This window comes from Parasteatoda tepidariorum, chromosome 2 (assembly GCF_982258835.1).
Source record: "Parasteatoda tepidariorum strain Cologne lab strain chromosome 2, Ptep-v5.0, whole genome shotgun sequence".
NCBI lineage: Eukaryota > Metazoa > Arthropoda > Arachnida > Araneae > Theridiidae > Parasteatoda > Parasteatoda tepidariorum.
Genome location: NC_141756.1, coordinates 60,130,398 through 60,157,654, shown reverse-complemented (window position 1 = coordinate 60,157,654; position 27,257 = coordinate 60,130,398). Strand labels below are relative to the sequence as shown.

Genomic DNA, 27,257 nt, shown 5'->3' with positions numbered 1-27,257 from the left:
CCGCTCCGCGTTTGAAAATTTTTGCTTACTTCTTTGTGGGCGATGACAGCTAAAATGATTCTGGCAATACAGGTCTGTTTCTTGTTGCGACATGTGTTTCAGTAGTTCTTAATTTTTTATTCTTTAGAGTGAATAAATGTATAAATAATTTTAATCAATTATTAAATCAGTGCAATATTTAGTATTTGAGCCGCTATGGCTCAGGGGATAGAGCGTTTGCCTTCCAATGAGGTGAACTGGGTTCGAATCCCAGTTGATACGAAATCCACATCTGGCTTGTACTGATCACAGTGCTGACGTGAAATATCCTTAGTGGTAGACGGATCACGGCTTAGAGTCCCCTTGCCACCAGTCTTACCGCGGGAGGTTTTCCTCTCCATGCAATACAAATGCGGGCTAGTTCCATCAAAAAGTCCTCCACAGAAGCAAATTTCACCCAATTCTTCGTCCATGAATTCCCTTGTCTTCTGGGTTGGGTTCAAAATTGCAAGGCTACAAAGTTAAACATTAGTAGTTGTAAATTTAAAAATTGGGTCAGCTGTTACATGACGCTTATAAAATACTCTCATGAACAAATCCAGCTTCTGGAGAACAAAGACCTTTAAGAAAATTGAGTTTCTAATATCAAACTCCTCTTGATGTCACCTACCTCACATTAAAAATAGTTTCAATAATCCTGGAACATACTGTATATTTCAAGATAGCAAAAAAGTTCACTTCAAAGATCATTTATGTGAGTTTTCTGTATGCAAACAGAAAACATATCATATTTCTAAAAGTTTCCTGCAAAAATTTAATAAGCTAGTGAAAATAAAATAAGTTAATAAATTTGAACACTACAGTAGGTTCCATGCATAACAAAAGACTTAGGAAACAGAAAAATGCTCATTAAATCCAATAACTGACTAAATCCTGATTCAAAGAAGTTAGTACAAAAAAAATTAAACATAAAAACAACTGCTTCATTTTACATAGTAAGTTATTAATGTAATTTTAGAATTACATTATTTATGTAATTATTTATAATTCTTATTTTGCAATAAAAATCTGAATTTTTAAAATGACGTGGAAATGTATAGCAATCGCTGCCTAAAAATAACTTGAATTTATGATGAAACCAGCACAGTCAATGCTTGTCAAAAAATGATTGTTTAAATGTGGGATTTTACACTCTGGTATCATAATAACCTCTTAGTAAAAGTATAGAATTTTCAAAATCACAAGGAAAAATATATCAATCACTGCTATTAAAGAAAAATTTAAAATCATTGAGATTTATGATGAAATCGGCGCAAATAAAGCAAATCAAAAAGTGATAAGTTAAATGCATAATTTAGAACTCACATTATTGTATTAAATGTATTAGGATTTTAAAAACCTCATAAAAATTAGCAGTTATAATTGCCAATAAAAGAAAAGTTTAAAAAAAAATTCGAAAATGATTGGATTTATGGTGAAATTGGCAAAAATAAAGTGAGTCAAAAAATCATTACATAAATTCAAAATCCCGAAATCGCAATATCTTATTAGAAATACAGTACAGAACCCGTTATCCGGAAATCAGAAAACCGGAAAACCAAAAAACCGGAACGAAATTCGATAAATTTTCCCGCTATTTAAAAAAAAAATTTTATAAGATTTTAGGATTTTTCTTTCTTTTTTGAAAGATGTTTACCTTACCATCATTTTAGAAATAATCATTAGTGTATTACTTCATCGTTTTTTCTTCTTTTTAAGATTATTTCTAAATATTTTTCTATTTTTAGTTGGGTTTAACAATAAAAAAACGGCTTTTTGTAGCGATTCAGAAAACCGGAAAAATCAGTTATCCGGAATAGCGATGGTCCCGATCATTCCGGATAATCGGTTCCCTACTGTATTAGATATTTTAAAAATCAAATGAAATTTCAAAGCAATTACGATGGAGAAAGGGATTAAGAAACATAGATTTACAATAAAATCTGTGCAATCACATATTTAATGAACTTTCACTCATTAATGTGTGAAATGGTTTTAGTCTTAAAAGTTTAGTATCCAATGTAATATAAATTGCATTGCATATGTACCTTGTTCTTGCAGTAGCTGCAGAAGTTGCTGCTTCTGTTGTCTCATCTGTGTCAAAAATGCTTCAGCTCCCAATTTTCTTATTTCCGGTATGATATCAATATAAGTGAGTTGAATGTTTTGTTGCAAGTCGTTCTCATAAAGGGAACCCAATAAACTTAAATTATGAGCCAGGTACATGCAATTGTTATGAAAAATGGCTGTAAATTAAGAAATAACTATCAAATAGGCATAATTAATAAATAAGGTAAACAAAATGATATTTTGTTTAATTTTATACCAGTTTGTTGAGGAATATTAGCTATTTCTTCTTTGTGGCAGATAGGTACAACCGAGCAATATAATTCACATATCCCCCTTGAAATGTAGTATAACTTTGGAGTATAGATAGAATCAATGTTTTTCGCTTCATCTTTAACTTCATATAGCAACATAACTAATTCCTTCATTGATTCACTGTGAAAAAATAAAAGGACACTTTTAATTATGTGTTGCAAAGACACTTTGCAATTAGAGAGTAATCAAATCCATTTACAAAATTAACGTAAAATCAGTCATTTAAGTCAGTGTTCCCAACCTCCGGTCCATTGATCAAATGGTAAATACGAAAATCAATGTTGATGATATAAACCGCATGAGCAAATCAAGACATTGAATTTTAAAATTGCATGAATACGAATTGCTACATAGGTTTTTAAAAAGGAGTAAATACGAATCACAATATCGGATTTTTAAATCTCGTAAATAAGAATCGCAACATACAATATTCAAATCACGTGAATAAGAATCGCAAAATGCAAATATGAAAAGCTACGTTTGATATTAAAATCGTGTGAATAAGAATCGAGATATTAGCAGATTCCAGGCTTTGGACCTCTAAAAGGCTTGTCAGAAGCAGCGTCGTTTGAACTACAAAAATCGGATCTATCTGGAGAGCGGGTAAAAAATTCGGAAAATCTTATCTGCTGCGTGCAAAAGGGGAGAAAATAGCTAAAATAAGTAAAAATGAGAAAGGATTGGTAGCTATGTAGTTTGAATTTTCTGTTTCTCTTTGAAAATCGGTGAATTTGCTGAAAAAGCGGAACACTTATAAAAAAAAGTGAAATTTTTAGAAAATCTGAATTTTTGATAAAAAAGCTGAAATTCAAGAGATAAAAGTGAAAAAAGCGGAAATACGCTAAAAAGCGGAAAAATCTCATCCCTGAAAATATCTGTGTTCTATTAAAATTTTATTTATTTAAAAAAAGGGGCCCCTGAAGGTAGTGACATAAATTTTTTAATGTTTGTAATGTATCATTGTCTTCGATTATCCCCAGATGGAACCGTCTCATTGCAAAGAAACAAGCTTAGGGTTCTCATTGATTTAACGCTCTAGTAAGTTAAAATGTTAAATCACTTTATACTTATTTTTTGCTGTTACTGTATTTTATTTTGAAGGCATGTTTAAATACAATTAAATTAAATTAATAAATCAAAATAATCTAAAATATAAACAATCAACGTTACCCCCCCCCCCCCACAGAGGGCCGCGGTAAAATTATCAGGCGTTGGCAAGTCTGCGGTGATAAAAAGGTTAGGGAACACTGATTTAAGTAATTAAAAAACTAAACTAAATATTTACACATTTTTGTGTTTAAAAGAATTGTTCTAAATCATTTAAAATTATTAAGTCTTGAAAAGATAATTCTATTATCTTACAAAGTCACGTTTAGACATAACAAATATCTAAGCTTTTAAAGAAGTCAAAGACTTTTAAAATACATATCATTTTATTTTATAATTCTAACCTGATTTTGCATTGAGGAAATGAAAATGTGAACTGGCTTAGTCCATCTTTAGTACCAGTCATGTCATCCACATCTCTAATTTTAGGGCTTTCTGGAACCCCAACTGTGATAGTTTGGTGAAGATTTTTTTTCATGCAAGACCTTGATCGGCTTAAAAAGTCCTAAAAAAATATTTTTAACTATCAAAATTAACTTATTCAACAGATCTATCAAATATATATGTTACCGGCAAAGTTTGAAGTCCGGCGTTTTATAGAATGCCTAGGCATTGTATGTAATGCCTAAAACTAGCCGGCAATGCATAAAAGGATTTATATTTCACACATTTCCTAGGCATTCTATAGAATGCCAAATGAGAAACCGGCAAAGTATAAAATAAATCTCCTATTCGTTTTGAATATCATGTGGCAATGCACAGACTTTTAACATGTGCCTCAAGCTCAGAATTTGTCACTTGCACTTAGCGGTTTTTATATGAAAATTTTGTTTTCTTTAATAAGAAAGCATAAATTACGTTTTGTACAACTTTCATTACACATTTTGAATAAATTATTTTTAATGGCACTCTCATTTACATAACTCATCATCATTTGAACTCTCATTACTTCATCAGGACATTTTTTTCATACTTTGCCTAAATAACATTTTTCATTCTATAAAATGCCTGGGTATTATATATAATGCCAAGGGAAAGTATGTAACACTTCTGATATTTCATACCGTGCCTAAAAACATCGGCATTATATACAATGGCTAGGCATTCTATAGAATGCTGGCATTTCATACTTTACCGGTAACATACACATATATACATCAGTGATGGGCATCATTCACGGAAATTTTATTCATGATTAAATTTCGTCAGAATAAATTTATTCTGAATAATTATTCCTACGTAATTTAGTCATTATTCATCATTCATTATGCAAATTTTTGAATGATGATTGATAAATAAATTTATTAGTCATGACTAATTTTTCTGATTAAATTTTTGAATAAACAGCGAAAAATGCAAGCATTATGTTATTTTTTTGCAAGTTGCGCATCGATTATAGCAATCGATTTCAAATGTAATTACGGATAATGATTGCTTAGTAATTAACTACTTGCAATGATCATGATTACAAGTAATCACAGTAACAAATAATTATTATTTCTTATTATTATGAGCAGGGTCGGATCTACTTAAGGGCTTTTTGGACTGCAGCCCAGGGCCCCGTGGATACAAAGGGCCCCAGTCCCCACTGAAAACAATAGGTGATATTTGGAATTTAAAAAATATCTAATATTAAAAAAAAAAAACTATTATAAGGTTGGCAACCCTGAGATCAATCAACACATGCATGTACACGTCTATCGAACAGAACGGGGAATTAAAAGTCACTTGCTTTTGGTCAGTGAATTTTTCGAGTCTATTTACGGGGGACTTCCCACAGAGCCGCCCAACGCAATTTTTTCCCCCACACTTCTGTTCTTGTCGTCAAAGTGACAAACTTGCTTAGTTTACTAATAACTGTCTTGACTACCAGAAATCCTCTGATCCCACTGAAAACTATATTGGTGTTCAGCAAGAGGACAGTAATACCAAGGCGGAAAGAAATTTAGAGAATATTAAGTTTGAGAAATATGTTGACCTGGGCTTGTGGTCAGAATTGCTAAATAATGATTTTATTAATGACATACTCTGACATGAAATGACTGACTTTCAAAATAAAGATCCGAAATATATATATTCAGCTTCAATAAAGAAATACAAAGAACAAAACAGAACATTTTGAAATAGGTATTTCATTAAGAAAATGAAAATGGTCAATCACAGGAAAGATCTTATTCATGTTATGTTATGTTATTCAACCAGGGTTGATACTGTTTTTTGTTTGACTTGCAAACTTTTTTCTAAAATCCAGGGATGAGATTAGCAAAAAGGCAAAAAAGCTGAATTTCCAGGATAGTAAATTTTACGCAAGCGCAACCCTATAATAATAAATTCCAGACAGTTTAAGGTAATAAATAATGTGCTGACATACAATTGTGTACTAATCTATTATTATATAAATGATTACATTGATACTTAACATTTAGTGAAAATAAAAATTACCAATTGAAAAAATAAAGCTGGAAATTATATTTTTCCTCAGTTCACATAAGAGACAATTATTACTTGAAAAACTACCTGGTTTAGCAAATTAAAACTACTGAGAATATACATTAATATTTCATTTCTTTTAATGAATACTGTTATGTGATTTATAGCAAATATATCGGTAATATTACTTTTTAAATTATATTGGGGAAAAAAAACTTTAACAATGGACCGAATTATTATGTTCATATTATAGTCTAATCTAACTAGAGCCCTCTGAAACATATCAATAACAGTGAAGTAGAAATATATAGTAACTCTTTAACATACAAAAATTGCTATTTTAGTTTGAAAAATTACATGACAATCAGCAACTGTTTAGATAATTGTTTTTTATTTGATAAGAATTTTGCATTTTATAGCATAAATAACAGCAATTATAAATAAAATTTTGATAATGAGTTAATCAACTCTTTTTCCAAAAAAAAAAATAATAAATTTAAATTAAATCCTTTTTTAAATGATTGCTTTTGTTTGCTATATCTTTTATGTTTGCTATATTTAGTCGTTAGTTCATCTTCAAACATCTTGTGACTAATCCTATTTTTTCTTCTTTGCAACCACAGAATGTAAGTTTTGAATATATTCCCTTCCAGTTTCTCTGATGTTGTAAAACTTGCATATACTAATAATCGTCGTGAGAAAAACAGTCACCTTTATAGTAACTAATTAAATAAAAAATTTACTTCTTACAAGAATCACGATAGTTGGTCGTAAAATTGCGTGAATATGAATAACAATTATGGATTTATGGATTATATCGAGATATTAGTAGATTCCAGGCTCGGGACCTCTAAAAGGCTTGTCAGAAACAGCATCGTTTGAACTACGAAAATCGGATCTATCTGGAGGGCAGGTAAAAAATTCGGAAAATTTTATCTGCTGCGTGAAAAAGGGGAGATAATAGCTAAAATAAGTAAAAATGAGAAAGGATTGGTAGCTATGTAGTTTCTGTAATTTTCTGTTTCTCTTTGAAAATCGGTGAATTTTCTGAAAAAACGGAATACTTATAAAAAAAGTGAAATTTTTGGAAAATCTGAATTTTTTATAAAAAAGCTGAAATTCAAGAGATAAAAGTGAAAAAAGCGGAAATCCGCTAAAAAGCAAAAAAATCTCATCCCTGAAAATCCCTTCTCAATACACAACTGGATTTTCTGATTGGAAACACATAGGAACTTGTTTAGAAAATCATGAAATTTTGGAGTAATGCAAAAAATATATGTTTTCTTTTCTACTTCGACTCAGAGGGTGGAACTGTTAAATCGTGAAACAAAACTCAAATTTAAGTTAAAAAGTTTAAGCCAGATCAGATGGTCTTGTCACTATGATGCTGTCAAAGCTTTGAAAAATAATTATGATGACATTATGAAAATTTTCGAAAGTTTCAGCGAAAATGATGAGAAAGTTGATTTCCGGAAAGAGGTACGAAATTTATTCAAAAAAATGGCTTAACTCGATACTGCAATTTTGATTATTTTTTAGAGAAGAAATTTTGGGGAGATTTAATTTAGTTAATAAAAAAATACAGAGCCCAGGTTTAGATATTTGTGAAAGCAACAAGCTAATTGTGTCATTAAAAGACTTCGTGAACAACATAAAGCACCAATCAGATCAGAAGCTAAAGGAATACGAAGAGAAAGCTAAAAAAATTAAGTACTAGTGTGGGAATAGACTACAATGACATAAACAAGAGACACATTACTCCAAAATTTTCAGATAAGTCTACAGATAAATTCTCAGTATACAGCGCAGAAAATTTTTAAAAGAGACAAGCTAAACGTTGCGTTGTAAAAGCTGATCATGGATTTAAATAAAAGGAGCCATGTCTATGAGATGTATGGCAAGAAATTCAAATTTTTTATGGATTTGAAAGACAAAAATATGGAAAACATAGATCTGGAAAGTGTACGTAATATTGTTGATTATTATCCAGATGACGTATACGAGCCTTTAGTGAATGAGTGCATTCAGTTAAAATCTTATTTACTTCAGTCCAAGCCAGAGCCTTACACCTGTTGCAGTGAAATTTTTATGCTAATTCATGAAAAGAAACCTGTTGATGTTTTCCCAAATTGCTGTACTATCTTAAAGATTTTTTTAACTTTGGCAATCACTAGCTGTGAAGCGGAGCGCTCTTTCTCCAGGATGTCATATAGAAAACTAATATAGGACAACAATGTCGAACCATCGACTAAATCATTTATCAGTTCTTTCCATAAATTGTAATTTAACGAAGGACTTACAATGTCATGAGCAAATAAAGGAATTTGCAGCACAAAAATGCAGAAAGGTTGCTTTATAATTTATATAACATAACTACACATAACCTATTAATTTCTTTAGCAATCATGTTGTACAGTTGCTGTTTGTATATACAAATAAAAATAAATAAATAAAAAATTAATAAAATTAATTATTTTATTGTCCTATTTTTTTCTATATACTTATCTACATCACTATAGAAAACAGTTTTTTGACAAAATGGCTATTAGGGCCTCTAAGTAGTTTCAGCCCACGGCCCCACAAATTCACGATCCGTCCATGATTATGAGTATTTATAATTAGAACAGAAATTGATTACAGATAATCAGAATTACAAATAATCAACCCCAGGATTGCAAGTCATCGTGATTACTTGTATTGTAATCATAAAGTAAGATTACAAGAAATCATAACTGCAAGTCATCATAATCTAACAATTACAGGTAATATTAAATTCAAATAATTGTGATATATATGATTACAACACGATTAGTGAGCATAATTACATTTTAATATGGATTGTAGCTAATTGAATACTTTCAAAACAATGCATAAATTGTTTACGTAAATGAATTGTTTACTTTACTATTGTTTGGTTAATTAAATTAAAACTTTTAAACATAGAATTACATACAAAAATATGTACACGAACAAGATTACATGTAATTAAAACATAATTAATAATAAAATATCGTAATTACGAGTACAGTGCCCGCCGCTAATAAAATCACCGGATAATAAAATCAGCCGCTTTATAAAATCAAATCAGCAAGACCCGAATCGTTACAATATTAATACATGTTAAAAACATCCTTTAATAAAATCAACACCGCCGCTTTTTAAAATCAAAATTTTGACTACATAATAAATCAAAAGTGCGATATTTCAGCTTCTTTTGTCCTTATTTATAAAATTTTAATTTTTCGAAGTTTAAAGACTTTTTTAGAAGAAGCAATAGTTACTCACAAGCCTGTGAAACTGGTGTGGTTAGCACTTTCCTGCGATATTCATAGTGTAAGAGTTAAGGAAAAATGTGGGTGGTAAGCGGCGAGTTCATAGAAATCAATTTAACAGTGTCAATTCCTTGACTTGAATGAAGTTTGGAGAAACCCATCTCATTCAACAGGGGGTCGAAGGGGTTGAATTCTTATCTTACTTTTTATTGAATGAACCATAGAAGGGAGAGAAAGAAGTTTCTTTTGTTATCTATCTTAACAGAGAACATGAATAGATTTCCAAAAACTGTCTGTGCGCATGTTCCATATTATTTAGGCGAGGCCATTTGAGTAAATTATAGTTAGAGCACATATCATTTTTAAGTTCGTTTGGTGCTAAATTTTATCAGCATGCCGAAAAGGAAGGATTTGAGTCTTAAAGATAAATTTGAAGTGTTGCAAAACTATGATAAGCTTCCTAAATGTAGTCAACGTGAAGCTGCAATTAAATTAGGGATTTCCCAAACTGCTCTTTTCAACATTCTGAAACAAAGGATAAATATTTCTGAGGAAATAAAAAAGAATGGAAATCTGTCAAGAAAGCGTAAGCGTGAAGGAAAATCGGAGGAAATTGAAATGGCTCTGTTAGAATGGTTCAAAAATGCACGCGAACGAAGAATTCCAATTTCCCGTGGAATTTTATTTCACAAAGCACAGGACTTTGCTAACTTATTTGGTGATTCTGATTTTAAAGCTACAGATGGGTGGCTAACCCGATGGAAAGAACGCAACAACATTGTCTATCGTAAATTGCATGGTGAAAAGCAAGATGCTGATTTTAGCTCTGCCGCTGATTGGGTAAATGACGTGTGGCCAACACTCATCAAAGACTATAAACCAGAGCAAATTTTCAACACAGATGAAACAGGATTATTTTTCCGAGCACTTCCTGAACACACACTGCTGTTTAAAAATGAATCGACTGGTGGATGTAAAAAAATGAAGGAAAGACTAACCGTGCTGCTAACATGCAACATGACAGGAACTGTGAAAAAAAAATCCTTTAGTGATAGGAAAGAGTTTAAAACCTCGATGTTTTAAAGGAGTAAAACACCTGCCCACCAGTTATGCCAACAGCTATAACGCATGGATGACATCCAGCATCTTCACAAAATTTCTTCTTGAATGGGACAAGGAGCTGAAAAATGAAAAGGTCGTTTTACTTTTAGACAATTGTTCTGCGCACCCTGCTGATGAGGACTTGAGTTTGAAAAACATTAAATTAGTGTTTTTGCCACCCAACACTACAGCTATTATTCAACCCCTTGATCAGGGAATCATAAGATCATTCAAGTTTCATTACAGAAAAATGGTTGTTCAAAAAATCATTAGTGACATAGACTGTGACAGCTCTTCGGAACTCTTAACTGCAAACAAACTATCGAAATCCCTTACGATTTTGGAATCAATGCATTTGATTCGTAACTCATGGGACATTGTTTCAACCCAAACAATATCAAATTGCTTTAAAAAGTGTGGATTAAGCACTGGTGATGGAGCTGATAACTGTTTCGAAGAAATGCTCAGCAATGAAGAAAATGATATGGACGAGAATTTTTCATGTTACGTAGCTATTGACGATCACCTACAAACATCAGGAGAAAAATCTGATTCTGAAATTGTTACTGACATCAAAAATTGCAAAGTTATTTCCAATCAAGAAATGGAGGAATCAGACTCAGAAGATGAAATAAACTCATCAGTGCCATCTTCAACTGAAGTCAGAAAAGCACTTAATGTATTGCGGCAAGCTTTAGAACAAAGAGGAGGAAATATCGAAAACTATAAAAACTTCTATAAACTCTCAAATGATGTTGAAAAGTTAATTTTAAATAGTGCAACTCAAGCAACCATTGATCGGTTTTTTGCAAAAGTTTTGTAAATTTAATCTTATATAGGGTTTTACTTTATTAAAATAATTAAATTAGTTGAATAAACCATTAATGTTGTCATTATTTCAGCTTTTGAAGTGTGTGCATTTAGAATATATTTTAAAAATGTGATTTTTTTCTTCAAATGCTGAATCGCCTCTTAATAAAATCAGCCGCTTAATAAAATCAAAAGAGCATAAAACGAAAGTGATTTTAATAAACGGCGGGCACTGTACATGTAAATAAAATATACGATTATAAGTAATTACAATTGGATACTATATGCTTATTCAGTTTGTATCTATGATGTACGTAGAATGAACGTACATATATAAATACAATTCATTAATGCACGTGAAATGCATGCAAGTCCGTATGTATGTAGACAAATATATATATGTAGAATCGCTCATATACGTATGTACGCCATACATAGTAGCATACGTAGAATCGCTCATACATAGATATATTTTAAACTCATTCAATATTTGTAAGTATGCATGTACAGTCCGCAAAAAAAAAAAAAACGAATCACCCTGAATAACTTTCGTTCTAATGATCAGATTTTCACGAACAAAGTGTCAATCTTAATGGTTCCTGGGGGTGACCTCAAATATGCTAATTAATTAGTGCTAACTATTAATTAAGTTACGAAATCAGACACAAAAACGTACTTTCTCTGAATAAACATGCATTTTTTTTACATATTTGGATTTCTTATCTTCAAAATATAGGGGGTAGCCGCAATCTGGGAAATGTGGTCCCCATAGTTTGGTCAGGAGAGCGATTCAAAGTTCGTACCCCTTAATGTTAATTTTGCTTTTTGCGTTTTCAGTCATATTTTCAAAACTAATGAAGCAATTCAAAAAAAATTGCACTCACTCATAAAACTCATTTACCCAAAGACAATTTCATGCAAAAAATAATTTTTAATAATTATTTATTATTTTTTATTATTTAATTAAAGTGAGGATGAAAAAATATTGAATTATAAGGTATGAATTTTTTTATACCATATTAATCTACATATTTTTCAATTGAAAAATCTAAAGTTTCAACTGTTTTTATTTATTAGAAGCTGAGAAAAATTAAAATTAATTATTTTTAAAAAAATAATTTGGCGACAATAAAGAAATAACTAATTGGGGCGATTAATATTAAAATGTGATAAACTTGGGAGGAACTTGACTTCGCGCGCGTAGCGTAAAATTTCATTCATATTTTTTTTGCTAATAATCGTTTGCTAATCTTTTTATTTTTATTTCTTTCACACTATAAAATACGATGTTTCTTTTTTAGTCATTTAATAATTTATTTGCAATTTAGTAAAGAATTTTGAATAAAAAACACTTTATTCAACAAATGTCTAGTTTTAAAAAAGCGTGCTTCTGATAGAATACACCAGATTGTGCTTATTTAATATGATTATTTTTTATTTTTTTTATTTTGTTTTTCAATAACTGATACAATTTCAATAATATACATACGTATGCATAGATTTGGAATAATATATTTATCAATTTCTTGAATATATATTTTATAAATATTAATAAAAATACGTAATCAACATTTTTAAACATCTCTCACAACATCGCAAATTTCTCAACATCTTATAGGGTAAACTAAACAATGAAGGAACACTTAAGCTTAGCTTGCCTTTAAAAAATTCATAAAAATTTCAAAATTTGTAATTTTAGCTAAATGATGGTTTCGACATATTTGTTATTAAATGCAAATTATGTAAAAAAAGTTAGATAACTTACATAATATTGTTTTAAGCTTTTGGTGGTTTAAATAATAAGTAGTAAGATGACCAAGTGAAGGAACAGTTCTTACCAGTGAATAAACACTAAATTTTCCAGAGAATGAACACTTAATTTTGATAATGTTTGATGCTCGTTAAGAATCCATAGGCCACACAAATGTCTAAAAACAAGATTTTTCTTGGAATTACGACATATAACCATAGTTAATGTGGAAAATTTTACTTTTTTTTCAGTCATGGAATGGAAAGTAAAATATGTTTGAATACATAATTTTAAAAAAATGTTTTTCATTTTTTTCTCACAGTATAATAGTCCGTTCTAAATTATGAATGTTTATCATTGTGTAATCTGATGACGTTTTTATTATTATTATAATTCGATCATTTTTTTGTTTAATCTTTTCCTCATATTTTTTAAGCTTTTTTTTAAATCTTTTTAAGTATTTTTTTTCTCTTCGTCATGAGTAATTTATTTCTTTTTCTTTTGATTTAACCTTCCTCTTTTTTCCAAATTTTTGGCCAATGTAAATGTATCTTCGAAATTTCTTTTGATTTTCCAGTTCCATTTCCAGAATTCCTCACTGGATAATAAATGAGAAAAAGGAGTTTCGAAGTTTGAGTAAAACCCATCTCTCATTGACTTATATCTAGTAGTTACTTATGAAACCAATCGTTTTTGCAACTAACAATGCCTCAAGAGGACTTATCTCAAAATCGGTTTTCAAGATACTTTCATTATTAATGTTAGTTGTCTCAGCTTCAGAGCCAAAATTTGATTATACAATTGTTCTTTTTGAAATAAATTCTTCAATATTGAGAAAAGCGCAGGCTATTGGATATTTGGGAGATTAAACTTTTCTGTCAATGTTCCTTTAAAAATTTGCAACATAGCTTGTGAGATTTCCTTCTCAAGCTTCTGAAGAAATAGCGCATCGTTACTCTCGAAGCATGTGTTTTGTTGATAAGTTGTCTTGCTCATTAACTCTTGGTGTCTGTTTTGCATGCAACGAATGTTTTGTTACAGTCAACGTTTTCTACATCGAATGAAAAAATATCGCATTTCATAAAAGCATTTTAACTTCATCAGTTGATGCCTCAAATCTTATTTAAAAATTGATGTAAAATTTTCTAGACATATTGTTTTACAATTCTTTTGTTTTCAAGATCTAACGAGATTTCCAAGAATTACGTAGAAAACTAAACCAGAAAATTTGTTTTGAGGAACAAAACTTGCTCAGTTTCAAATTGATATGAGATTTATACCTATCCAGAAGAAGCAAAATTAGGAATTTGATTGCATTTTTAATTAGCCATGGGTAGAAACATTTGCAATATATTTGTAAAATGTTGCTGCGGTCATCGTTTCATTTCATGAATAGCTTTTTCCAATGAAATATGTAGCAGGGACTGATTCTGTAGTATCTCTACGAATTCTTCTGTAAGGAAAAACTACCAATGGAGGTACTTTTTCTTTCCTAAGTACTTTAGAATATAAATCCTTATAATTTTTAAGGCCGCAGATTTTTCCCGTTTAAGGGCAGTATTCAACTCTTGTTTCATTCGCATTGTAAATGCAATCACTTTATAAAAGGATGCCAGTGCTACTTCCCTCCTAAAGATTCTCTGAAGTTCTTAAAACCAGTATTTCGAATATTATTCTCTAAGGGAAGTTTTGCCTTTTGAAATTATCTTCGCATTGCACTGAGTTATCGGTGGATGTCACCTTAAAAAAACTTCACCCATTTTTCACCTAGATAATTGTCTTTAAATGGATTTTTCCTACCAGTTCCCGTTAGGACATTAAAGACGGCAATAGGATAATAATTTAGCTAATTATTGGCACAAAATCCTGCAAAGATTCCATTCAAGCTTTTATTATTATATTTAGTTGTTATATTTAGTTAATAAACATAGTTTATTAAGGAGTCTAAGGTATGATGTAATAACTAATCACTACATTTATAAAGATAAATAATAAATTAATTATTATTATAATTCTTTAAATAAATTTAGCAATTAAATTTGCATATTTAAATGAAATAGTTATAGGAACTATTCATGCAACATTTAACTGCATTTTAGGAGTCCTCTATGTCGCTGAACTACTAATTATCCAAGTAAAATCATATTTCACACATACTATTCATTCACTGGGAAATCTATTCTCAGTGAAGGAACATGCCTGTTCCTTCACTGGTTAGAAGTTGTTTTTTTTTATTTTTAACATAATTTTGATTTATAATATGACAAAAGGTACAAGAAAATTAAAATTTTTCTTTTATTTTCATTAACTTGAAAAAATCCCAGTAAAGGAACACTTGTTTATACATTGGTTTTTCATCGTTCTGTAATCCAGTTAATAAACACCCCCTAATCTCAGTACTTGCTTATGTTATGATGCTTAAAATAAATAAAACGTAACTTCAATGACCATATTTTGAATTCTTTTTTTCACAATGAAAAGAAAAAGCATTATTATATGCAATTAATTGTAGTTTAAACGGATAACAACAAACACTGACCTTATAATTTTGTCAAAGAAACAAGGCGTTGAACAGATACTAACAAATTCAAAACTTTTTCCAGAGAAGACTCAACGACCAGATAACTAAATGCATTGTTAAAGGACTTCCTATTGTTAGGTAGTAAGCTACTCTTACCAATCAATCTAAATTAAAACGTTTAAAATCTTATTTCTAAGAAATATCTATGAAATGCTCCTTCATTTGTTGGTTTACCCTATATCATCCTAATCTTAAAAGAAATTTCCGGAAGTGTATCGCAGAACTATTTTACCAACTATTTAATAAAATTTTAACATTTTAAAATTCTTATTCTTTTTCCATTTTACGTTTATTATTTCTTCATTAATATACTAATAATTTTTTTAGAACTTTAATTTAGATTTTCTTTCATTTAGGTTTCCTTTTCAAATTATAGTCAAGTTTTTTTTTAAAGAATTATTGTCTGCTAGCTAAGAATAAAACCTTGTTAAGAAATTAAAAACATTCAGCTGTTTAAAATTATTTAATGCAAAACAGCTGATTATTTACTTAGCATACTATTTTTTTGAAAAAAGAATATAAATTATTGATTGTCGTCTTTTTTTTGTTTCTTGTGACTTCAACTTAGATTATCTAAAATAGTGTTGATGTTTTATAAGTCACTACAAAGTGGATAAAGATACCGAACATAAAAAGCTGTGGAATACGTAACCAATTTTTTTAGTGTCTTAAAATATCTCAGTATCTTAAATGTCGTCCTACTATCTTAGTTGTGAAATTAAATTTTTAATTATCTGACCACGTGTGATTCACTAATTATTTCATTATATCTTTTACTCTTTATGATACCAAGTAGATTTTTTTTCTGATAATATACTAAACTATTTTGTTTAATTTTTTACTTTAGCATGATTTCCAAGATATTATTGTAGTATAATTTGTTATCAGGAAAATGCCTTATTTTGTTAATCAGGAAATACTAAAAATTGAAAATTGTAAGGATTCCGAAGCTGTGCACACAATACACAATTTCCGACCTTATTTTAATAAAAAAAAATTTAAAAAAAAACGTGGCAAGTAGGCTAACATACTTTTTACAGAAACTGTGAAAACTAATTTTTCCTATATTTCGTCAAAAGAGGATAAGAATGATATTGCTCCAAGGGACCTACTCAATAATTTCACTATTTCCAGAATGAAATCTGTTTGATCGAAACATATTATTCCTTGAAAATTACACGAGGGAAAAATTAACTTTTATTATTTATCTAAGCTTACTCCATTTATTTAATGATAGCGGTATTAAGGTTAAGGATATGCGTCGGAAGCTCCGTTTATTATTATACTATAAATGCATTAAATCATGTAGCTTGAATAATTTATTTTAAGTAAATTATTTCATAATTTTAAGCAAATAAGGGTGTAAAAATAAACTCGATCGAAATACTCCGAAAGTATACCCTGAAATATATGTAGAATAAACTTTGGAATCGATATATAAAAAATACCTTTTCAAACAACTTCGAGTAGGACGGAAACGCTAACTTGTTTAAAAAAGTTGTCCTTGTTACTATTTAATTTCGATTCCTGGTACTAGGGGACATTCCATTTTCACATTCGACTTTTGAAATTTCAATTGTAAACGGAATTTTTTTATGACCTTAAACTAAAATTTTAAGGCTTGCAGCAAAAAAAAAAAAAAAAAAATTTTTTTTACTGCATTAATTTTTTTTCAAAGTAGTGAATTATTATTTTTTCAATCTAAGAACCTGTGCCTATAACATATGTAAAACTTATTTTAATATCGAGTGAAATAATTTAATATGTTGTGTAACTAAATAATCCCAAGAAACTGAATCGAAAATATAAAAACTTCATTGATTTAAAAAAATAATAGATGATAATAAAAATAGACATGTTTTGAGCGTCCAATAATAAAAGCCACAAGTTATCCAAGCCTGACAAGTCTTGAGAATGGGCGATTATATTTGAAAACTCGAAACATGTCGACTTTTACTTCCCTCTTCATATGTTTTGAAGACAGTTGAGTTTTTATCGTCAATTATACTGTTTTACATTTGGCTCTTGATCATTATTTTGATAAGGATTTTACACTAGTTAAAGTAAACATATTCATTTTAATATTTTATCAGGATTCCTATGGTCTTTAAAAATGTAAGAACATCAATATTGTAAAAGTTATATTTAACTTAAAAATTAACATTTTGACACCAGATATTTTGAGTTAATGAAATTAAATATTTTATCTCTTAAGTTTTTGTGCCCCCATTTCAGTATCTTAAGGATCTTACGAGCTCTGTTTAAAAAGAGATCATCAGATATATCTAAGAAAGCAAAAATAACCATAGTAGCAGTATTAGGTGGTAAATGTAGCTTATCGTAATTGAAGAATATGCTGTGCGACATTTTATGGTGAATTTGCGAACGTATAAGTTTCAGAATGTATCGAAACATGAGGATGCTATTTGCTGATCATATTTATCCAAAGGAAACGATGTAACCTAAATATCTAGTAGAATGAAGCGATTTTTTAAGCAATGAATCCTACAATTTGCAACATATTATTTCAATATCTTATTCTTAAACATAACATATTTCAATCTTTTTAAAATGCCACTAAGCATTCAGCAATTCCTAGAGTTATAGAAAAAGGAAATATCGTAAATTATAGAAAGCCTTGTGAATGCGCATTAGAATTATTATACAATCTACATTTTATTTTTCAAGCACTTTTTTTTTCTTCAAATTTTCTTGCCTAGAAGACTCGATTAAAACTGTAAAAATGATTATCCCTAAAATTTTGTATATAGCTATAATAAGTTATGCTCATTTTATTTTAGTATAAAATCCTCGAATAAATATAGTAAAAACAGTGTAATCTAAACAATATCAGATAAAAAGTTCATGTATTTAAATTCTAAAAACTATCATAAATAATTTATAAATCGATTCAAATTTACTTTTCAAAGGAGATTAAAATAATTTTTTTTTTGCTTTTTGGACAGAAATCCCCTAAAAAAATTGTTTATGGCCTGGAAACTTCGAGATATTTTCTATTAACAATAAATTAAGCCCCTCCGAGCAATCACTGAACATTATTTCAATTTTTTTACTATCAGAGTTTGGTTGCGTAGCAACCTAGTAAAATTAAGCACTCCTCTTTTGAATTAGTCAATGGGTTATCTTAAAATATTTATTTGCGCAGGCGACTTTTTTTGGCGGTTTTCTGGACTATCGCCAAATATATAAACATTTATTGAGGCCCAATTTACCACCCAATTTTTTTAAAATTTTGTCTACTCCCACTAATTCAAGGGTCTAGATTCCAAATATGTAAAAAAAATTATATGTTTATTCAGAGAAAGTACGTTTTTGTGTCTGATTTCGTAACTTAATTAATAGTTAGCACTAATTAATTAACATATTTGAGGTCACCCCCAGGAACCATTAAGATTGACACTTAGTTCGTGAAAATCCGATCATTAGAACGAAAGTTATTCAGGGTGATTCGTTTTTTTTTTTTGCGGACTGTACATGTATGTACACGCGTATGCATATAAGATATATGTATGAATGTACAGATTTAAATACAATGTAGGTATTTATACACCAAAGTTATTTGTACATACATAATTTTGCATACAGTATACATGTAAATATGAATGCAACTTTGTATGCACGTATGCAGAGACAATATATATGTGTACATATACACGTATTTATACACCATTTGCATTTTTTTTGCATTTTTGGACATTTTTTGTCTTTTAGAGCATTTTTTAGATTTATAGGGCATTTTTCTTTAAATTTTGGGGCGTATTTTGCATTTTAATGCATTTTTTAAAGTTTTTTGTCAATTTTTTCCAATTTTTATTATTTTTTATCAATTTTCATTATTACACTGTCTTCCAAACAATGAAGAAAATCTATAGAATATTAACAGGTGAAGCAAAATCTTTTCAAATTGAAGAAGAATTGTCAGTAAGTGAGACCGTCTTTTTCAAGTACGCACCTATAACATCAGTAGACGTTGAAAGAAGCTTCTGCAGGAATGAAAATTTACTTTCAGACAAGAGACTCTCGTTTACATTTCAAATTATCAAAAAAGATTTAATAATCCAATGTAATTCTGATATTTAGTAATATTAGGAGATGGAAGTTTTTATATCCCTCAAAGTTTCTCTACAAAAGAAAAATATTTTGGTGTCAATATATTTTCCTTTTTTTGTTACTTTAGGATATAAAACATATTTTTCAAACTTTAATGAACGTAGAACAAGTATTGCATTGCTTTATAACTTTTAAAAGACTCATAATAATTTTAAAGAGCAAAACATTTTTTAATTCAATATTTTTACTTTATTTAAGGCATTTTTTGCGCAATTTTTGAATTTTTAAGGGCATTTTTTGCCCTTTTTAAGGGCATTTTTTGCACTTTTTAAGGGCATTAGTTGAGATTTTTTAGGTCATCAAAATCCGGGCTCAACTCATCAGATATAAAAATATCAGATAGAAATTTAAATATTGATGATTAAATTAACATCAAATCAAATTTAACAAACATTTTGGACATTCAACAAAGCAATGTGTGAATGTGACATTCACCAGCGAAAGTTGACATTCTCCAGATTTCGGTCCTTCATAGTAACATAAAATTGATGCTTCCCTACTAGTGCCACAAACTTGCAAAAGGTGAAAGATGCAAGTGACTTACTATTAAAGAAAATTTTAAAAAAAAAAGCAGAAACTTCAAAATGTTAATGTAACATAAATAATCTTAATGATATGTTTTACTTAAGCCAACAGCTATGTGTAACAAAAGGTGTTTGAAACTCCTATCAGAAACAGTCACACAAGCTTCACAGTGATTCAGCATGGAACTTTTAATGTTCTGAAAGATTATCCTAGTTACAGAGACAAGCAAAAAGGTTTTTTATTTAAATAACTCAGTCTCATATACAAAAAAAAGTTTGACCTAAGCAGCATCAAAAATACAAAAATGTAATGAAATAATTATATGTCTTAACAATAAATGCCTGAATAAAATTAAATGTCTAAATAATTACAATATTATTCAGATATTTGTTGTAAAAGAGACACTGCCGAGCTATGTTTTTGTGGCATCAATTTGTATGCCCCTCCTTTTTTTCTCCTAGAAAGAAACCTAGATTTAATAAATCTTCTCAGCCCATAGACAGCCCTTGTCAGGCTTGTTCTGACATACGCTTCTGAAGCTTGGATGATGACAAAACTGGGGGGAAATTGTATCAAAATATTTGAGCAAAATATTTTGCGGAGTATACTTGCTGGTGTAAATGAAAACAATAACTGGAGAAGGAGATTTAACTTTGAAATGTACAAGATTTATAAACAACCTGATGTTATTAAATACATAAAAATAAATAGATTGAATTGGGTGGCTCATATGATTCGAATGAGTGATGACAATACCATAAAAAAGATAGATGTACTGATTTGATTTTCTTGCAATTAATGAAAAAAATGGAGATCAGATAAATTGCAAGTGATTATGAAGAAATCATCAGACAAAAACATTGGGCTGTCTGGTCAACTATGATTTGATTAATTTTTAAAAATCTTAAGCGAAACAGTTTTTGAAATTTATTTAAAATTAATAATCATTCTTGTTGTGAACTGTGTGTTTTCCCGAATTTTCTCATTCGCTTTTGCAGTTAAACTATCAACGTTTACCGAAGGCTTCCCTATCTGTGTTTGTCCATCATTGAATTGTCAAACCTGTTTCTCACTCCTTATATTTTAACCACAAATCTCTTAATGTTGACGACAAATTTCCAGTGGCTTATAATTTTTTGTCTTAAAAAACGTTATTATAGGAAGCACTTCACAAACAGTGTAAACATTTCGAATGCTCACTAACTCATGTAAATACAAATCCAGCTGTAATGGTGTTTGTGAACAGATAATCAACCAAAACCAAGTGTATATGTGCAATGAATTGCAACAATACTACTGCAATAAGGCTAAAATGAAATAGTACATTCTTTCTGAACATGCATCTTACATACAACTATATTACTTTTAAAATGCAAACAAAGAGGTACTTTTCCCTTTTGCCAACGCAGGTAAATTCAGTTACTTCTTTTTTATTTCTTTAGCTTTTCTTTTTAAATAGACATCATGAAAAAATAAAAATAAAAAATGCGAATTTATATAAACCTGGGGACTTTTCATTGCCAACTTTATCACCTGCACCAGCAAAATGGAAAAGCATCCGTTATTAGTTTAACCCTTTTGCGCCGAGTTTTTTCTTTTTGCAACGGAACAATTTTGGTAGCATAAACTATGAGTAGGGCAGCAATATGTGCGGTAGTGCCATCTATGTTCTGTGAATGAAAATACCTTCAAAAATATTGGCAGGACCGGTGGGACAGTCTCCCATTAGACAAAGAAGCGTTTCTGTCCAAAAAGATTTTTTTGAAATTTGTTTGGGATGCATGTGTCCCGTTACGCGCAAAAGGGTTAAATATAATGATTTTGATAACAGAGCATTCCTCAAAATATATCAATTCTAAAGAAAACCAAGGAGAAAAAATAAATAGAATACCTGAGCAATTTTGTTAACTGGCAGTATGTCAACATCATAGATAAAAGCTATTAACTTATTATCTGCCTTTAAGAGAAACCCTAACTGCAAAAGAAAATTACAGAAATTCTCTCCTTCAGACACAGCAAGACGAAAAGCCTCCATCTGCTTACTTTGTTTTGGAGTAGCAGGTTTCAAGCATTTTTCAATAACAAAAGTGCAAAATTCATCCCCAATAGCCATCCCAAACTCAGTCATGGCAGTAAATGAGTTTTCTTCAGCATCCATATTCAATGGTGCCTGTAAAATACCATTAAAAAGGAACCTTAATATTTCTTTTAATGTTTCAAAAACTTCCGGAGGTTCTGGTGCATGATCTTTCATAACATCAACTGTTAAGGTTGAAGAGTCTTCTGATACTGTTATCTTAACTATGTTACTTGCTACATTGTGACAAATCAAATTTATGAATCGCTTTCCAAACTCTTTAAACACTGGTTTCAATTGTTTTAAAAGTTTTAAAGCTTTAAAGATTTCAGAACTATTTTCTAAACTAGCAGTTTTATCAATTTTTAGAGATAAGAACTTTTTTCTACCTTCTAAGGAACTGCTAATAGTAATTTTTTCATGCCAAGCATTTTCTAAATTATAAATTAAATTCTCCTTGGTAACAATGAATTCAGTTGTTAAGCTTTTTACGACAGTAATATCATGGTCTTCAAAATTACTGCTGTTTCTTACTCTTTCAAATTCCAACAGATTCTTGGCTGATGTTAAATAAGACTGTAAAGATAGAGACTGTTTTGATTGTTCTAAAAAACTGTGCAAACTTGATAAACTTAGAGCATCTTCTTTTAGTTTCTTTATCTTTTTTAAATCGTCTACAACATTGTTAAACTCCCCCACGGAATTCACCATTTGTGGCTTTACCTAAAATAATAACAATAACTTAAATAAAATGAAATACAAATACAGAACTAATAAAGTTCCTATAAAAAGTATCCACTTGAAATAAACACTAAAATAAGCATACCAGTTTAACAGTATAATTTTTTAATATAAGATTTTCTGTAGAATTTAAAGGACAATCAATAGCCTACTTTATAAAACAAATCTGCCTTTACAAAATTAACACTTTATAAAATCATAATGAAAGCTTTACATTCTATCTGTTGAAAAATGTATTAACTTCAAAAGAGTGTCAATCAAGAATTGCTGACAAGGTGCTTATAAAACTTAAAATAATTTTAATTTTACAAAAATAATTCAGAAAAAAATATGTGTTTAAATTTGTAAAAACAAACAATTATGAAACAATGCCTGAAAAAACAGCTATCTAAACCATTTTTTCCCCTTAAATATATATGGAACATAAAAAGCTTCTATTAATCTTTTTATGTTAGTTTCTTTGCTATAAAACAACTCCTAATTTATTACTAACTAGGAGGCTTCGCCCCCTGCTCGCTCGCGCTCGCCAACCCCCGGAACTGCTTTTGCAGTTCATTTCGGATTGCTTCGCAATCCGATGCTCGTTTTGCTCGCTCATTGGATACGTTCTTAACGTCTAGCTTTTGTATACTTTTTTGAACACTGAAGTTCTGAAAACTTTTCACTGCAGAAAATTCTAAACCTGTGCATTTCAATATTAATTTGAAATTGCAAACAGTTCACAAATTTTTCTTAATCACACTATTCTAAATTTCAGTTGCTGAGAAAAGTAACTGTTGTAAGTTTTGTTTTGAAGTCTTTCCCACCAGAGGGCTAAGACCATGTGTTGTAAAACAATATGAAATAGTACTGAGCGCCGGATGTAAAGCATCAGCTTCGATGAAGATAATTTTGTGAGAATTTTTTTGTTAATTCGGTGAGAATTCACCCGATTAGACATATGATGCTCACTACGTGCTCTTGCGCGACGAAGCCTTTCAATTAAAACGTATTAGCATTTTATATAATATAGATTAGCCATATGATGCTCACTACGTGCTCTTGCGCGCCGAAGCCTATCAATTAAAAATGAAAACTGTTGCCAGCGAGAGAAAAGAAATATCATCGGTTTTATTGATACATACGTCCGTATTAGCGTTTTATATAATATAGATTAATTATTCAAATCGAAATGCTTTCTCACACTTTTAAAAGCCACATCCTGTTCTTAAATCTATTTTTGGCCCAAGTATGCATAAATTTACGTAAAGATATTTTTCCCTTTAATCTTCGTGGGAATCACTCAACCTATTTCTTAATCTTAGAAATTACCATTGGTTAATGGTAATTTCTAAGATTTCTCTCCTTTCCCTAAATAGAGACATTTTCCGGATTTTTTGCAAGATTTTCCCTACCAGAAAGCCTGATCGTCGATGGAGTTAACACTTCTCGCTCTCCACTCAACAAAGAATGACCAAATAAAAGTTACTTTGCTTTCATTAATATCCTGTATCTGTTTTCCTGCTCGGTCCGACTGCATCATTTTACAAGCCGAGCAGGATTATAAGAACTGTTGAAACAAGTGCAGGATAATAACAAATGATAAAATGCTTCTTCAAAATAGAATTCAAAAATTAAAATATACAATTGCCTGAATGATGAAATTGATGCTGAATCGACATTGATGTCTGTTTTCCTGCTCGGTCCGACTGCATCATTTTACATATATATTAAATATCTCTTATCGGGGGTCTGTCCAGGCCATATTTACTACTGTTTAACGGTACCTTCACAAATTCAACTTTAGGAAAAACGGTAGGTTCGCAAAATACTTTTTCTTACAATTAAATTTTTTTATCCTGTAAAAAACGATATATCCATATTTTTGTGTTGATTTTTTAATGTAATTTTTAATTTTCACAAATTATGTGTGAATTTTCACAAAATAGGTACCTCTCAGAAAAACCTAGACTGACCCCTGCTTATATTTTCTTAATTAAAACTTTTAAAAAATTCTATTATAATACATATATATTAGAAAAAAACTTCAAATAAAGCAAACGACCAAATTAAAACACCAAGGAAACAATAAAATATAATCAAATGGACACATAATAAAAGGATGGAAATGCACAAACATGCAAGGCAGCTTCATCAGGAGCACCATGCCATGCAGTCAGTGCAGGAGCAGTTTGATAGTGAAAAACTAAAACATACCTACAACAGGAAGTATAATTACCTATCATATTTAAATATTTCACTTATTAATGTACATAAAAATCTACCTCTCTGTCAACATAGTTACTAAGAGCTTCATATTCTTCAGTTATATCATCTATCTTTTCAATAAAGTCATCAAGTTCAACAATTTCTGGAATAAAATCAATGTATCGATTCTGCAAGCTTTTCTGCACATCTAACTTTATATACTCAGATTTTCTTTTTAAATGATAAACTTTATCAAACAAGTTGTCCTTCATTAGCTTACCTGGTAAAAAAATTTAAAAAATTAGTTAAATCAATAAATTTTTCAAAGCATAATTTTATACAGATTTGTCAGTAAACACCATACCTGCCAACTTTTAATTTTTCTAAACATGATTTTTTCAAATTGTAGTGAGGTGGCAATTGAATTACAACTGAAGGCAGAAATACTTTATTTTTACCATAACTCGAACTTTTATATAATTATCAGGCAAAAGCATGACATTATATATATCGCTCATGGGCTGCAATAGCGGCACAACTCAAAAAATCATGTTTTGAGATAAGTGGGTTTAAAGTTTTCATTGCTAAGGTAAATGCATGAGAAATGCTTTAGTTTATTTAAATGAAGATTACCTTCAAGTTGAATTACTAGTTGTGCTAGTATTGCTGCTGAAAAGAATGTGTATTTTCATATTTACACCTATTCTTAGCCCAAAACATATGTTTTTTTAGTTGTACCACTATTGCAGCTCATGAGTGATATGTTTCATTTATATGAGATGGTAATATTTCATAGAAAATGTATACATTTAAGATATGAAAAGAAAAATGTTGCAACTACTTTAAATGTAAAAACAAAATCTTACAAAAAATTCATAAAAGTTGGCAGCTATGAAACAAATTAGAAGTTTGCAACTATACAATTTCAAGGCAAAAAATAATATGTATCTTACTAACATAATAAGGTGCACTTAAATATTTTTATTTCTTCAACTAATTTATAAGAAATTAAACCAGTCTTTGTTAGCTTTTTAAAAAAAGGAGTAGATCCCAAAATACCCACAGAGTATTCAATTGGTCTTGAATGGGTTAAAATATAATAGCTATGACCAGGGCCGGATTGAAGATTGGTGGGGCCCTAAGCTACTGAAAATGATGGGGCCCTTATAAGTTCAATTCCATTTCTATACACCTAAAGTAAACTGTCACTATTTTTTATTGTTGAGTATTAAGATTATATTATTAAAAAATTTGATAATATTACTTTATTGTTAAATACAGTAGGGAACCGATTATCCGGAACGATCGGGACCATCGCTATTCCGGATAACTGATTTTTCCGGTTTTCTGAATCGCTACAAAAAGCCGCTTTTTTTATTGTTAAACCCAAATAAAAAAAATTTTTTTTGGAAATAATCTTAAAAAGAAGGAAAAACGATGGAGTAATACACTAATGATTATTTCCAAATGATGGTAAGGTAAATATCTTTCAAAAAAGAAAGAAAAATCCTAAAATCTTATAAGGGAAAAAAAAAAAATTTTTAAATGGCGGGAAAATTTATCGAATTTTGTTCCGGTTTTCTGATTTCCGGATAACGGGTTCTGTACTGTACATTAATTGTGATGAGACTGTTATGTAGAACTTTTCTTTTATTGCACATATTTTTTGAACGAGGATAAAAACTTACAAAAGAAACACATTTTAAGCACAGAGTAAAAATTTGGCGTGCTGGGCCACTATATATTTAACAGAGTTTCTTTTTTAGATTCATTTTAAATATATTTTATTTGCAATTTTTAATACTATTTTCGCGAATTTTTTTCTCAATTGTTTTTTCCTTATGTTACAAAATCTATAAGACTTAGAAATATGAAATTTTGATTGTGCGTAGAAAATATGCAAAGGGTTAGAAAGAAAACAAGAAAAGACAATTTGATTATTAGTTTTATTTTTCTTATAACCGCTGTTGAACAACCGACTCAATTTTGAGTTTACACCCTATCAACCAGGCTATCCCGGCCAAATTTATTAGTTTATTTTATAACAGTCATTGCACAGCTGAACCGATTTCGAGTTTACGACTACTAATATTCAACTCCGTAGCCTTGTCATTTTGAACCCAATCCAGAAGACAAGGGAACTGA

The 27,257-nt window shown here is 29.8% G+C and overlaps 1 protein-coding gene across 1 annotated transcript in view; it reads right to left on the bottom strand.

Annotated features, from left to right (window-relative positions):
- Zw10 (Zeste-white 10 kinetochore protein) overlaps positions 1-27,257 on the bottom strand; it is a 33,429-nt gene that overhangs the window by 2,805 nt on the left and 3,367 nt on the right. Inside the window, exons 2-6 of the mRNA XM_087157405.1 lie at positions 25,190-25,392; positions 21,999-22,907; positions 3,852-4,012; positions 2,345-2,520; positions 2,067-2,264 (exon numbers count right to left, since the gene is read on the bottom strand). Coding sequence (XP_087013531.1) covers positions 2,067-2,264; positions 2,345-2,520; positions 3,852-4,012; positions 21,999-22,907; positions 25,190-25,392 — 1,647 coding nt within the window. The remainder of the gene's footprint in view (positions 1-2,066; positions 2,265-2,344; positions 2,521-3,851; positions 4,013-21,998; positions 22,908-25,189; positions 25,393-27,257) is intronic.